Here is a 12178-nt window from a genome sequence, read left to right as displayed (position 1 = left end):
GTAATCATTCCGATTTATTTGCAGCCATCAAACATAACATTTACTACTTAGTCATTTTCCTTTGCTTTTGCTGCTGTGAACTGGGAATTTCTCCAGTGTGAGACAAATAAAGGTCATCTATTCATCATCATAATAATATCATGAACTTAACCCACTCACAATGTTCCATCAATCCTTCTAGATATCATCTCGACTCATCTGTACCCCTTCACCACTCACCCGGCGGGCAGGGTCCCGCCGCTCATGCGCAAGTCGCGCATCCAACTGCCTCAGCTGCTTCAAGAAGCCCCAGTTGGGCAGAATCCTGCGGCGCATCTTGACGTGCTCTGCGGCGTCTGCCAGCGTCATGCCTTCGCCGATCATCAGGTAGGCCAGGAATAGCGTAGCTGAGCGACTCATGCCCAACACGCAGTGTACCAGCACGATGTCTGTCGGTACGCAAAAGTGACAAACGCTCAATATGATTTCACGTATAAGGCCATCTTTTAAATAAAATCAAGGCTTTTGGGTGCGCCTTATACATGGGAAAATACGGTAAATTTCAAAGTGTATTGACTTTTTTGTTTGTTTTTACTGGGGCGTCTTACTGTGAGGGTCAGCTAGCGCAGTTTGTATGAAGTGAGCAGCAGTGAAAAAGTACTGGCTGAGGTCAAAGGTGGGCGTGTCCGACGCCACGACGCCGTGGTAGATCACGTCCATGTCACCGTAGTAACCGGCACCCGTGTCCACGCTGTTCCGAGTGCCCTCGGCTGCGTTCAGGATGTGCGTGATGCCCAGGTTCTTCAACTGCAATTTATCTTTTGCCGTCGGCCTGCCGCAGTCAAAATACATTGTAATGGGTCATAACACTATTTTGATGATTGTTGCAGGTTTAAAATTTTAATAATTACAAGAACTGATGATGACAGTCAAAAAAAGGGGAGGATAATTACAGTTCTTTATCATAAATCTGAGGAGCAGGCAATTTTTTGATTGAGTGCTTCTCATATTTTCCTACTTACGCATTGCCAATGTAGACTCGAGGCCACACCTGGTTGTAGGCGGCGTAGGCCACGGGACCCCGGGTCAGGATCTTGTCCAGCTGATAGCAGCTGGGCGTGACATCATCATCGTCGTCATCATAACGGCGGCGGGGTCCTTCACTCATGCTTTCGTGTCGCTTATGTCATAACGTGAAAAGCTTAAAGCACATGGATCATTTTAGTGCCTCCGGTCATGCTGGGTGCATTGAAGGTCAACTGCAAAGGAGACGCTTGTGCAACGGCTGTCCGTTCCAGAGGATATTTTTAGGAGCTGCCATGATGTGGCTGACCTTTGCTAGCACGCTGAAACACTTCTACCTTCGCTTCTGAGCGTCCACATAGCCATGCACACAGACACACACACACACACAGGGCTCATCTTTACTGTTACTCTCTAGCTTTTACACTTTCACAGCAATTCTCTTTTAAATCATTGATGTGCTTGTACTTGTAGCAATTATAACAATAATAAACAACATTATATATGAATGGTGACGATGATGATGCTTCCTTTTTGACTGCTCCGTTTAATTTCCAAGGTCACTAAGCCTACTGGAGCACCTCGTTGACCTTGTTGACGTCATCTTGGAACGGCACTACAATGCCCTCTGGCGGACAAGATCATAGTTGCATTTTTCTTGGCTTTTCACATGCATTTAATAAATCACAAACTGATGGATTTCAATAATTATTGTGTCAAATGTTGGTTGTTCAACACATTTTTGTGATATTAATTTTATGTATCGGTAATTTATTTCTCTATCACTATCGTTCTTTTCCTTTCGGCTTTTCCCTATCGTTGCTGAAAGTAAATTGTGTAACTTAAATCCGCGCTCCCTAAAATAAATAATTAAATAGGTAAACAAATAAATATGCAAAACGGCGATGTAATACGGACCAAATATCGACTCCGGGTTTTTTAGCTTGCATTGTGGCGATGACCACCGGTGTGACGTCACGCGCGTGCAGGATGCCAACTAGCGGTGCGACATGAGTACGCACAAGCACCACCGCAATGTTATTGTTAGTAAAAGCAACGCAGTTGTCATGAATTGCTCGAGCGGTGCCCTTTCCACTTGGCTGACCTTCGGATGTCAACAGTGCCGCCGGCCGGCGTCCTTTGCTTGAGCTCAGCCCGGGTGAGTGAGACCCCGAAAGCCGAGCTAACGCAGCTAGCAGCCGTCTCGTTAGCCGTCATTTGCAAATGCAAACCTGCCGTTCGCATACACTCCTTTTTATTCGCCTTTTCTTTCTTTTGCTCTCTGGCTGCAGCGTTGTGCTCTCTTGGTAATTGTTGCTTTGGATATGCGTCATTCAGACTGCGCTTAACGCCTCAATTGATGGCATTTGAATGCTAACCTTTGACAGCAACGTGACAACCCAACGTTCACTCACATTATGTCGTCCAACTCCAATAATAATAACACATTTACTGTGAATGCAGTAGAAATAGTAGTGTCGTTCTTTCGTGTGATATGAAGAATTATTTCCAGCACTTCAGCACAGACATGTCACCAATAATAGAATACCAAGACCTCAAATTGTCCCCAGCCGATGAATTGGTTGTCGCCCACTTCTGATTTGTGCTATTTTATTTTATTTTAAATCATTGTTTTCTAGCATTAGATGCTTGTGAAATGATCCCGCCAAGTGTCCGCCGCTGGACGACCAAGCACGTGGCCAAGTGGCTGAAGGACGAAGGTTTCATCGATTATGTGGACCTGCTGTGTCACAAGCACCGACTGGATGGCAGCAGCCTCCTGGCCCTCAGCGAGTATGACCTGCGTTCCCCGCCGCTGGAGCTCAAAGTGCTGGGTGACATCAAACGCCTCATGGCATCCATCCGCAAGCTTCAGAAGCAGAACCTGGACACGCTGGAGGAACTGGGCCTCCCTTTTGACGGCCACTCGCCCACCAGCTCGGGCGACTGGTCGTGCAACGGCGAGGCGTGCGACGGCGCCGACACGGCACCCGTCGGCGAGGAGTATCAGAAGTACACCAACGGCAAGTTGAAGCAGCAGACGCGGCGGCTGGACCCCGAATGCTGGAAGACGGTGCTGAGCTCCGTCTACGTGGTCTTTGTCTTCGGGTTTACCTCCTTCGTCATGGTCATTGTGCACGAGAGGGTGCCCGACATGGCCACGTACCCGCCTCTCCCGGACATCTTCCTCGACAGGTTGGTCCTTTGTTCACGTGAAACGCACCGAAAAGCTATTTGGGTGTTTTTTTTTTGTAAGGAATGTTGAATATGCTGTTAAATCCCAATTGTAACATTATTTTATTTATTTGTCTGCAGTGTGCCTCGAATCCCATGGGCCTTTGCTATGGCCGAGGCGTGCGGCGTCATTTTGTGTATCATCTGGCTGATGGTCCTACTGCTGCACAAACATCGGTAATTTGAAACAAATCAAAGTTGGACAAGAAACCGACCACTCGGAACACGGCGGGCGAACTACCATTTCATGTCATTTTGCAAGAGCAGTCTTGGATTGAACTTGCTACGCTTTTCCAAGATGCTAAGCATGTTCCATTGTCTCCATCTTCTGGCTTGCAGGTCCATTCTCCTCCGACGCATGTGCAGCCTGATGGGGACAGTGTTCATGTTGCGTTGCATCACCATGTTTGTCACCTCCCTGTCCGTGCCAGGACAGCACCTGCAGTGTTCTGGGAAGGTAACGGCCGATTGTTATTATTTGCACGGGGGGTCCACTGCCGCAATAATGTCCTGGTTGTTGTCACTCCTCCGCAGATGTACGGCGACACGTGGGCCAAGTTACGTCGGGCCGTGGCCATCTGGAGCGGCTTCGGCATGACGCTGACGGGTGTGCACACGTGCGGCGACTACATGTTCAGCGGACACACCGTGGTCATCACCTTGCTCAACTTCTTTGTCACCGAGTGTGAGTCCTTCTCGTAGTATGCAAAACAAAACAACAAGGAAAATACGTGTGTTTAAATTGTGCAGAGTTAGTTTAACTCATTCACTGCCAGACAAGTGCAAAAATTGCCAGAGGCCATTGACCGGTGGTCGTGGTCTTAAGTACGGATGGTCGTAAGTCGAGCCGGTCGTAAGTCGGATGTTACCCGTATTTATTAAATTGTAGCTAACGTTCAAGTGTGACACTTCTTCAATTACTCCATGACTGAAGTACATGATATTTATTGTCAACAACATATACAATATTTGACGGCATATAAACGCAGCGTTAGCGTAGCGTCTCACGCCGAGGTGGTATGTTCTGCGCAGACACGCCGCGCAGCTGGCACTTCATCCACACGCTGTCGTGGGTGCTCAACCTCTTCGGCATCTTTTTCATCCTGGCGGCTCACGAGCACTACTCCATCGACGTCTTCATCGCCTTCTACATCACCACGCGCCTCTTCCTCTACTACCACACGCTAGCCAACACGCGCGCTTACCAGCAGAGCCGTCGCGCGCGCATCTGGTTTCCAATGTTCTCCTTCTTCGAGTGCAACGTCAACGGGCCCGTGCCCAACGAGTACTGCTGGCCCTTCTCGCGGCCAGCCGTCTTGAAATTTGTCATCGGCTAGATGGGGAGGTGCCGGCCATCCGTCCGTCCATTGGAGTGACTTTACACATCCTGCCTTTGACTTGTGTGTGTGGTCGAAAGTAAGAATCAGCCAAAATTGTCTTTTTTGTCTGAAGTGCGATTCCATTTGCCAACCGTTTTTGCTGGAGGTTTCCTTGTGTAGAATTGCGGGACCATTTTGCTGTCAGGGTCCATACTAATGTATTTAAAGGGGAAAGATGACTTGAGTTGCGAGTGTGGCCATGCAACAAATGAAACTCAAACATTAAAAAACATTTTTTTTCTCCCATCCGTGGGGAATTTATTTAGAGCAAAATCTTGAAATTATGTACAAGGTCATGAAAAGATGAGAAAAGTGAATGCAAAGAAAGTAATGAAAACTAACTTTTATATATACATAATTTCATGTAGGAGGTGATATTAGGTTCTGACAAAGCCATCATTGCTTCATGGACCGCAATCCACTCCCCCGCCCCCCTCTCTTTTGACATAGTATTACCGCTAAATGTTCTTTTGTTATTTAAGGGCATTTGTAAAATCTGTTAATTTATTCAAGTGTGTTTATTATTATTATTATTTTTTTACTAAAGTGGCAACATCAATTTCATAATGATGTGTTTGGTTATGTGTCCAGACGCATCAAAAATACTTGCGTTGTAAAGATACAAATAAGCTACAGACGTCCTGCAAAGTGTGCCAATGACAACGATGGGAAACTGAAATGGGAAGTTGACAAAATATCTTGGTTTGACCCCTGCAAACTGTTTAAAATGCGTAGTATTTCCTGAAGTTGCATTGAATTTCAAAATAAATTAATGTGCAATTAAATCTAATGTATTTTTTTTTTGTTGGTTTGAGTAGTTTACCAAGAAAACGTCCTGATTTTAACCATCTATTCATCGAAAAAAGGTGACAACCTCCTCCTCCCGTTGCCATAGTAACATAGAGACCTGCGTTTATGCATGTTCATAATTCGTTAAATATACGCATTTTGATTGAACATTTTGAGAGTGACATTTTTTTCGTGCTTGTATTTGTTTTAGGACTCAACTGAAGGCCAATTTTGCAATTTGGGTGTTATTTTCTCAAAATGTCTTCCTTTAATTTTATTCAGGCACGCTGCGGACAGCCATCTGGGGCTTCCACAGCCGAGGTCAGCCGTGTCTCCTCCACGAGCCGCATTCGTCCTAAACCGGCCGGCCGGCATCTTAACACTTGCCCGACTCTGTAAATTCAAGCGTGCGACGATCTTGACAACAATACATTTGGCGGTGAGTTAAGCAACTCATAATTAATTGAAATGTTGCATTGCAAATCTTGCGTTAGCGTTATCATGGCTTAAAAACACAGGAAAACCATCGAGCGTCCTATTTGTTAGCTAGAAAACGCCCCAAGCTTGCTACGGTCTACTGCACAACTCTAAACCAGTTCTGAAACATTTTACACCAATGTCTACTGGAAAATATGTTCTTTAAGTTCCAACAACATTCCTCTGGAGGCATAGATAGTGCGTTAATCAAAAGCGCCATCGGCTTTGTTCATTGAAATTTTTTTAACATTATTGTAAACATTTGTATGCACAGTTGAACATGAACACTGGAAAATGCTGTATCTAAATTATGACCAAAAATATTGGTAACAAAAATACAATAATAACTGTACCCAAGTACTGTAAACATTAAAAAGTATTTTAATTATATTAAATGCAAATGTATTGATGTGAGAGGTTACACACGTGAACTTTAATCAGGAAATATGTCGATGTGCCACAAGAGGGAGACATTGTCGCTCATGGCAATCAACACATGATTTTAATGAAATACATTTAATTTTACATTTAATTTAATTTAATTTTCAACACGTGGTTGTTTTTAAAATGTGTTTCCTGCACTTATGGAATTTTCTCAAGATAATAAAAAAGCCACGCATTTATTTTCATTACTGTGTGAGCAGGCACAATGGCAGTCCCTCCGGCATATGCGGATCTGGGAAAGTCGGCAAAGGATATTTTCAACAAGGGATATGGTAATTTGATTTTAATGTTATGTTCCCCCCCCCCCCCCCCCCCCCCCCCATGCTATTTAATTGAATACACTCTCAGACCATTGTCATTGTGCCTGTAGGTTTTGGATTGGTTAAGCTCGACGTCAAGACAAAGTCATCAACTGGAGTGGTGAGTAGGACCTTTTCATGGAAATGTATAATTATTGTACAATGGCGTAGAATATCCACGATTTTTGAAAATCCGTTCATTCGATCGCAATAATCTGAACTGTCATGGACGCTTTTCCATCACAGGAGTTCAAAACAAGCGGGTCGTCCAACGTGGACAACAGCAAGGTGACAGGAACTCTGGAGACCAAGTACAAGTTGCCCGAATTTGGGCTGACCTTCACCGAGAAGTGGACCACCGAAAACACACTGGGCACGGAAATCTGCATTGAAGATAAGGTGCTAACTCGACTGGTCCTGTGAAGGTGGAAAATTGCTGGGGTGACTTTGCAATAACCAAGTCATTTTCTTCCTTAGATCACCAAAGGCCTGAAACTGAATTTTGAAACCACATTTTCCCCTAACACTGGGTATGTAATAAGCTGTCCCTCAATATTTATTTAGTTTTAGCATACTTGTAAAAAACGTGAATAGAAAATAAAACTGTTTTTTTTTTCCCCCAGCAAAAAAAGTGGAAAAATCAAGACAGCTTACAAGCGAGAGTACCTGCACGCCGGCGTGGACGTGGACCTGGACTTCGCCGGCCCCACCCTCCACGGCGCAGCTGTCGCCGGCTATGAAGGCTGGCTAGCCGGCTACCAGATGAGCTTTGACACGGCCAAATCCAGGATGCTCCAGAGTAACTTTGGCATCGGTTACAAGACGGGTGACTTCCAGCTTCACACCAACATGTACGTACGTGCATGCAAGAATACGGCGATATGTAGATACTGCGATTTCATATCAATCCGTTTTTGATTCTCTCCTCCAGAAACAACGGCTGTGAATTCGGAGGCTCCATCTACCAGAAAGTGAACGAGCAGCTGGAAACGGCCGTCAATCTGGCATGGGCAGCGGGCAGCAATGGAACTCGCTTCGGGATCGCCGCCAAATACCAGATAGACTCCAACGCCTCAATATCAGTCAGAGAAATCATGATTTGTTTTTAACTCATTCACTTTATGAACCCCGACGTAACTCAAATAGATAGATAGCTAGCTAGCTAGCTAACGGATAGCAAATAAATAGCTAATCAATACCTACATGTTGGTTTATATAGTGCTTTAACAACAGTTAAGCTAGACCAAAACACTAACATAGAAAAAGAGTGTGTGGAAGGGAGGAAAAAAAAGTTGCCAGAGGTCTGGTCAGCGCTGTATCTGCACCCTAGCAAGAAAACCCCAAACCCGAATAAATTCCGCAATGGCAGTGAATGAGTTAACATAGATAGATATAGCTAGCTAGATAGATAGATGTCCAATATGACCACTTTGAATGCAATATTTTGATTTGTTGATGTTTCTCCAGGCTAAGGTGAACAACGCCAGCTTGGTTGGAATCGGATACAGTCAGACCCTTCGACCTGGTGAGAAAAATTATGTCACGTCTTGACCTTTTTATTCACGCCGGTTTCATATAAAAATTGGTTTTATTATATTTAATCCTCGCAGGCATGAAACTGGTCTTGTCGGCGCTTGTGGATGGGAAAAACATCAACGCCGGTGGCCACAAACTGGGCCTGGGTCTGGAGTTGGAGGCATGAGGATCCGTTCGGAGACTAAAGATATTTTAACCATATGACAGAATGACAAAACGCCCTTCCATCGCCATTTTTGAGCACCGCTGAAACATCGCCAACTAATCTCTCACTCGTAAATCGAATCCATCGTGAAACGGTAGTCACAAACAGCCAACGGAGCCTACTCCAAACTATCAAGTAAGAACACACACACACACAAAGGCTGTGCCCGTTCGATCGTCGACAAAATGTGGGATGGGGTCACGACGCACCAGTTAGGAAAGCAAATTGACTCCATTCAATTGGATGTTGACAATCCAAGTGAATGAGATGTGCTGAATGTACGACGACACTATTTTGCACACTCGACTAATCTACCTTTCACAATAAAAGCTCTTTCTTTTCTTTTTTGTGTGTTATATGACGTCTCAGTATGCAGTTTTTTTTTTCCTTCAGAAAAAAAGAGAAACATGAGGAAACAATTCAGGGAATTTATTTCAAAGAAATGATTTCCTTGCTTTTGTAATTACAAATGTGTTTAAAAAAATTCCTATGTTATCGTGGATTTCCTGCAATAGTGGCACCCCGCCCGCTCTAGTAAATGTCATATCCTCATGAATTTTTCTTGATTTAGGTTATATGAATTATAGCAGTTTTATTCTAGAAATAAAAGAGCGCTTGTGGTTTAAAAAGCTGTCTGTGTCATGACAATAGAATGTTATTAAAATAATCTTTGGAAAGATGATCCCTTTCGTGCTTCTAATTTACTATAACATTATTTTGAAAGTTGTGAGCTTGTGAGAAAAATTCGCCGAGCAGTGACTGAGGAGCCCACGAGCCGATTTCGATCTGGGACTGCCGAGTGCAACGTTTCACCTTCTACAAGTTGGCGGGTAAGTTGACCACTATTGAAAATAATATAAAGTGAGTTAAATTTAGCTGGCGTAAAACAAAAGAGTGCACCAATGGCGACGGCAAATCTCCTTTTGCCATCCGTCCTACAATTTGATCGCCAATGTGAGGCCGTCGCCCACGGTGAGCATGCTCAGGCTGATCCGAGCGTCTCTGTGCAGCTTCTTGTTGAGCTTGTCGATGGCCACTGTATCGAGGTCGTCCGCGGCGGGTTTTAGCACCTTGCCGCCCCATAGCACCTGCAAAACAACAAAAACATAAAAAATGACAACCCCGTGGTTAACATTAACATCCACGTTGACGACTTACGTTATCGATGGCTATGATGCCGCCTTTTCTAACCAGCCGGAGAGACTTTTCAAAGTAGGGGTCGTAGTTCACTTTGTCGGCGTCAATAAAGACAAAGTCAAACGTTTCAGCTTCGCCGGCAGCCAAAAGCTCTTCTGCGAAAAACAAGAAAAAAGTGACTTTATTCGATCACGCTAACTGGAAAACCGTCGTTCATTGTAACGTTACCCAATGTTTCCAACGCAGGCTTAATGCGGAGATCAATTCTTTTCTCCACTCCTGCCTGCCATTAAGAAAGTCATCAAAATAATTCTTCGCATTCAACGCATTCAGCATTTTGACTTTCTTCAGTACCTCTTTCCAGAACGGCTTGCCTATGTCGGCGTATTCCTCGCTGATGTCGCACGCCACCACCACGCCGTCATCAGGCAACGCCAGCGCCATACTCAGAGTGTTGTAACCTGTGTATACACCTGCCAAACCACAGACACGGCGAAAAACAAACATAATTATGCATGCAAATCAGATGGAGCAGTTAAACTATTCAAATTTCTCTCAGGCGTTTCCTAATGTTTGCTAAGCGACGGCTTAACGACACATTACCGATCTCAAGGGCCTTCTTGGATTTGATCAGTCGGACCAAATTGGCCATGAACTGAGACTGCTCGCAAGAGACCATCATGGCGTTTCCATTGTCCTCCAGTGTCCTCTAAAAATAATTTAAAATCAAGGCCATTTATTTTACTTTAATTTTGAAAATTATTGGAAGTGTGTGCATACCAGTCTGAGTTTGGCCAGGGCGGGATGCTCCCTCATGGAGTGGCGTAAGACATACTGCATCAGTGGGTTGTTTTGCTCGCTTCCATGACTTTTGGACAAGTTCATTCTGAAAGGTTTCCTCTTCCCTGCAGGACAAAGTACAGTCGCAATATGCTGAACAGACGTTTCTTTTTCTTGTGGCAGGAGTAAAGTTCAAGAGCACATAGGCTCATTGTTGTTGTTGGGCTGTTGCATAACCTCCAATGTGAACAACGCAATCGGGAGCTTTTAACAATATTTGAATAACATTCATGGTTAAAATTGTTTTACGCAATGCTCGTATACGGAACTTACAAACATTCCATTGTATGACTTGTGTATTTTTATCTGGCTGTTTTGCTTTAGAAAGCTTCCAGGATTTATGCAAAATGTGCAATCTTTATAAAAAGCTATAATATTTGACAAAAGTATATAAATGCATTTGACATTCTATTATTTGGGTTCTTTTTGTGAAAAGGTTCCCCACAAAATGCTGTACTCGGCTACTGTTTACACACAAACGTATATAAAGTAATATTAAACAGACATAAATCCCTCGATCGCTAATTGCGGTTACGATCGTAATTGTTGATCGACTAAAGCATATACAAGAAAAGTGCTGTCCTACCGAATAAATATCCAGCGATAAAAACAACTCCGAGCGTGACAGTCCCAATGAGTGCTTCTCTCGAAACGTGGCGAAAGGCCATGATGACTGGCAAGCTAGCTGCGCGGACACTTGGCGATGGGTTGGACCGTCTTCCGCCTTCGTAACACTTGGACGACAAGACGTCAAGTAACTACACCGGGAGGAGTTCCCGTGGGCAATTTTGTCATAAAACTTAGTTTGACAAAACAGTATTTCTTTTAGAAATCTGTTTACGCATTTTTAAATCCGATTTTCAACATTGTACAAATCAAAAAGTTGTGAAAACAAACATTGTGAACTCTACAACAAAATATGGTCGTTGACATTGTTTTTTTTTTTTGTTTTGTATTGAATTTTTATTAATGTGTTATTTATACTGCGTATATCTTCGCATTGTCAACAAAGCCCCCCCCCCCCCCCCCCATCAAGTGACGCATAAAGTAGGCGCATATTGTGAAACAGTGGACGCGGTTAGATGACGTCACGACGAGGTACCAACTTGCAGAATTGTTTGTTTGCGTTCAAAATGAAAGAATCTGCACAAATGGTTTCAAATGCTCTGTCGAAATTTAAACAACTTCACCCAAGCGGCTCTATGTCAAAAGGGACAACAAGTCTTGGGGGTTTTAAAGTCAAAATAGAGCATTTATGAGTCTTTTTGCAAACTCTTGTCCTTCACGCTTTCCCAGACACCCTGTTGCGACACACCTGATAAAACTGATCAGATGATCAGCAAGGCCTGGCAATGCACCTGTACATTTTAATCATGTGTTTAAAAAGGAAGACTTTGAAAACATGCAGGATGGCGGCCGTAGAGTACCACAGTTCGACGGCCGTGGCGTAAGACATACAAAAGCATTCCATATTATTAGTGTTGTAAATAACAACGGTACCTCTTTTGTGTCGGTTGCTGGCGTTTCGTCTTTTCGGCTCGCAGTGCAATGAAATGTAAGCCGTTGTGGGGGGCTTAAAATTCAGTCGACTCATGGGCTCTATCATGACCTCTTGAAAACTCGAACTAAAAGCACAGGCCCCGTAGTTCCATGCAAATACATCAATACAATAATGTCTTTCGTATTTTGCATTGTATTACGAAAAAAGTGAATTGAAACAATGACGTAGTTTGTTTTTCTCCTGTAGTATATGTCCGCAAACACAAGAGGGCAGTGTTTTCCCATTTACAATAACGGTCATTTATTGCATACAATAAAATCAATTTCACATATTG

The 12178-nt window shown here is 43.8% G+C and overlaps 4 protein-coding genes across 4 annotated transcripts; 2 read left to right on the top strand and 2 right to left on the bottom strand.

Annotated features, from left to right (window-relative positions):
• Positions 1 to 15: 15 nt before the first annotated feature.
• LOC148887617 (dual specificity phosphatase 29-like) lies at positions 16 to 1580 on the bottom strand. The gene is made up of 3 exons (XM_089016000.1): positions 1002 to 1580; positions 588 to 811; positions 16 to 428 (listed from the first exon to the last, which is right to left on the bottom strand). The coding sequence occupies exons 1-3, from the start codon at positions 1145 to 1147 to the stop codon at positions 178 to 180; spliced, it is 621 nt and encodes a 206-aa protein (XP_088872126.1). The 5' UTR covers positions 1148 to 1580; the 3' UTR covers positions 16 to 177.
• A 122-nt stretch (positions 1581 to 1702) lies between these two features.
• samd8b (sterile alpha motif domain containing 8b) lies at positions 1703 to 5395 on the top strand. Its single transcript, XM_089015999.1, has 6 exons — positions 1703 to 2161; positions 2643 to 3198; positions 3319 to 3414; positions 3577 to 3694; positions 3772 to 3922; positions 4270 to 5395. The coding sequence occupies exons 2-6, from the start codon at positions 2660 to 2662 to the stop codon at positions 4572 to 4574; spliced, it is 1209 nt and encodes a 402-aa protein (XP_088872125.1). The 5' UTR covers positions 1703 to 2161; positions 2643 to 2659; the 3' UTR covers positions 4575 to 5395.
• Positions 5396 to 5720: 325 nt separating this feature from the next.
• LOC148887615 (non-selective voltage-gated ion channel VDAC2-like) lies at positions 5721 to 8708 on the top strand. Its single transcript, XM_089015480.1, has 9 exons — positions 5721 to 5844; positions 6527 to 6598; positions 6697 to 6746; positions 6872 to 7024; positions 7103 to 7155; positions 7249 to 7476; positions 7557 to 7707; positions 8093 to 8150; positions 8236 to 8708. Exons 2-9 carry the CDS (start codon positions 6532 to 6534, stop codon positions 8325 to 8327), a joined length of 852 nt encoding a protein of 283 aa, XP_088871606.1. The 5' UTR covers positions 5721 to 5844; positions 6527 to 6531; the 3' UTR covers positions 8328 to 8708.
• Positions 8709 to 8780: 72 nt separating this feature from the next.
• On the bottom strand, positions 8781 to 11086 carry LOC148887614 (catechol O-methyltransferase domain-containing protein 1-like). Its single transcript, XM_089015481.1, has 7 exons — positions 10930 to 11086; positions 10284 to 10408; positions 10107 to 10212; positions 9858 to 9976; positions 9732 to 9786; positions 9525 to 9658; positions 8781 to 9454 (listed from the first exon to the last, which is right to left on the bottom strand). Exons 1-7 carry the CDS (start codon positions 11009 to 11011, stop codon positions 9302 to 9304), a joined length of 774 nt encoding a protein of 257 aa, XP_088871607.1. The 5' UTR covers positions 11012 to 11086; the 3' UTR covers positions 8781 to 9301.
• Between the last annotated feature and the right edge of the window lie 1092 nt (positions 11087 to 12178).

Source organism: Hippocampus bargibanti, linkage group LG15, assembly GCF_051943395.1.
Source record: "Hippocampus bargibanti isolate YZ-2025 linkage group LG15, ASM5194339v1, whole genome shotgun sequence".
Taxonomy (NCBI): domain Eukaryota; kingdom Metazoa; phylum Chordata; class Actinopteri; order Syngnathiformes; family Syngnathidae; genus Hippocampus; species Hippocampus bargibanti.
Note: the sequence above shows the minus strand (reverse complement) of the source record. Positions and strands in the feature narration are given on the sequence as shown.

Excerpts from the sequence above, each read along its gene's own strand:
- LOC148887617 (XM_089016000.1), bottom strand. The coding sequence starts at position 1,147 with ATGAGTGAAGGACCCCGCCGCCGTTATGATGACGACGATGATGATGTC. Across the intron at positions 812-1,001 it reads CGAGTCTACATTGGCAATGC|GCCGACGGCAAAAGATAAAT; the intron begins GTAAGTAGGAAA and ends TGACTGCGGCAG. Across the intron at positions 429-587 it reads TGCGCTAGCTGACCCTCACA|ACATCGTGCTGGTACACTGC; the intron begins GTAAGACGCCCC and ends GCGTACCGACAG.
- samd8b (XM_089015999.1), top strand. The coding sequence starts at position 2,660 with ATGATCCCGCCAAGTGTCCGCCGCTGGACGACCAAGCACGTGGCCAAG. Across the intron at positions 3,415-3,576 it reads CTACTGCTGCACAAACATCG|GTCCATTCTCCTCCGACGCA; the intron begins GTAATTTGAAAC and ends TCTGGCTTGCAG. Across the intron at positions 3,695-3,771 it reads ACCTGCAGTGTTCTGGGAAG|ATGTACGGCGACACGTGGGC; the intron begins GTAACGGCCGAT and ends ACTCCTCCGCAG.
- LOC148887615 (XM_089015480.1), top strand. The coding sequence starts at position 6,532 with ATGGCAGTCCCTCCGGCATATGCGGATCTGGGAAAGTCGGCAAAGGAT. Across the intron at positions 6,599-6,696 it reads TATTTTCAACAAGGGATATG|GTTTTGGATTGGTTAAGCTC; the intron begins GTAATTTGATTT and ends TTGTGCCTGTAG. Across the intron at positions 7,708-8,092 it reads ACTCCAACGCCTCAATATCA|GCTAAGGTGAACAACGCCAG; the intron begins GTCAGAGAAATC and ends ATGTTTCTCCAG.
- LOC148887614 (XM_089015481.1), bottom strand. The coding sequence starts at position 11,011 with ATGGCCTTTCGCCACGTTTCGAGAGAAGCACTCATTGGGACTGTCACG. Across the intron at positions 10,409-10,929 it reads TATCGCTGGATATTTATTCG|GGAAGAGGAAACCTTTCAGA; the intron begins GTAGGACAGCAC and ends TTTGTCCTGCAG. Across the intron at positions 10,213-10,283 it reads CCCTGGCCAAACTCAGACTG|AGGACACTGGAGGACAATGG; the intron begins GTATGCACACAC and ends AATTATTTTTAG.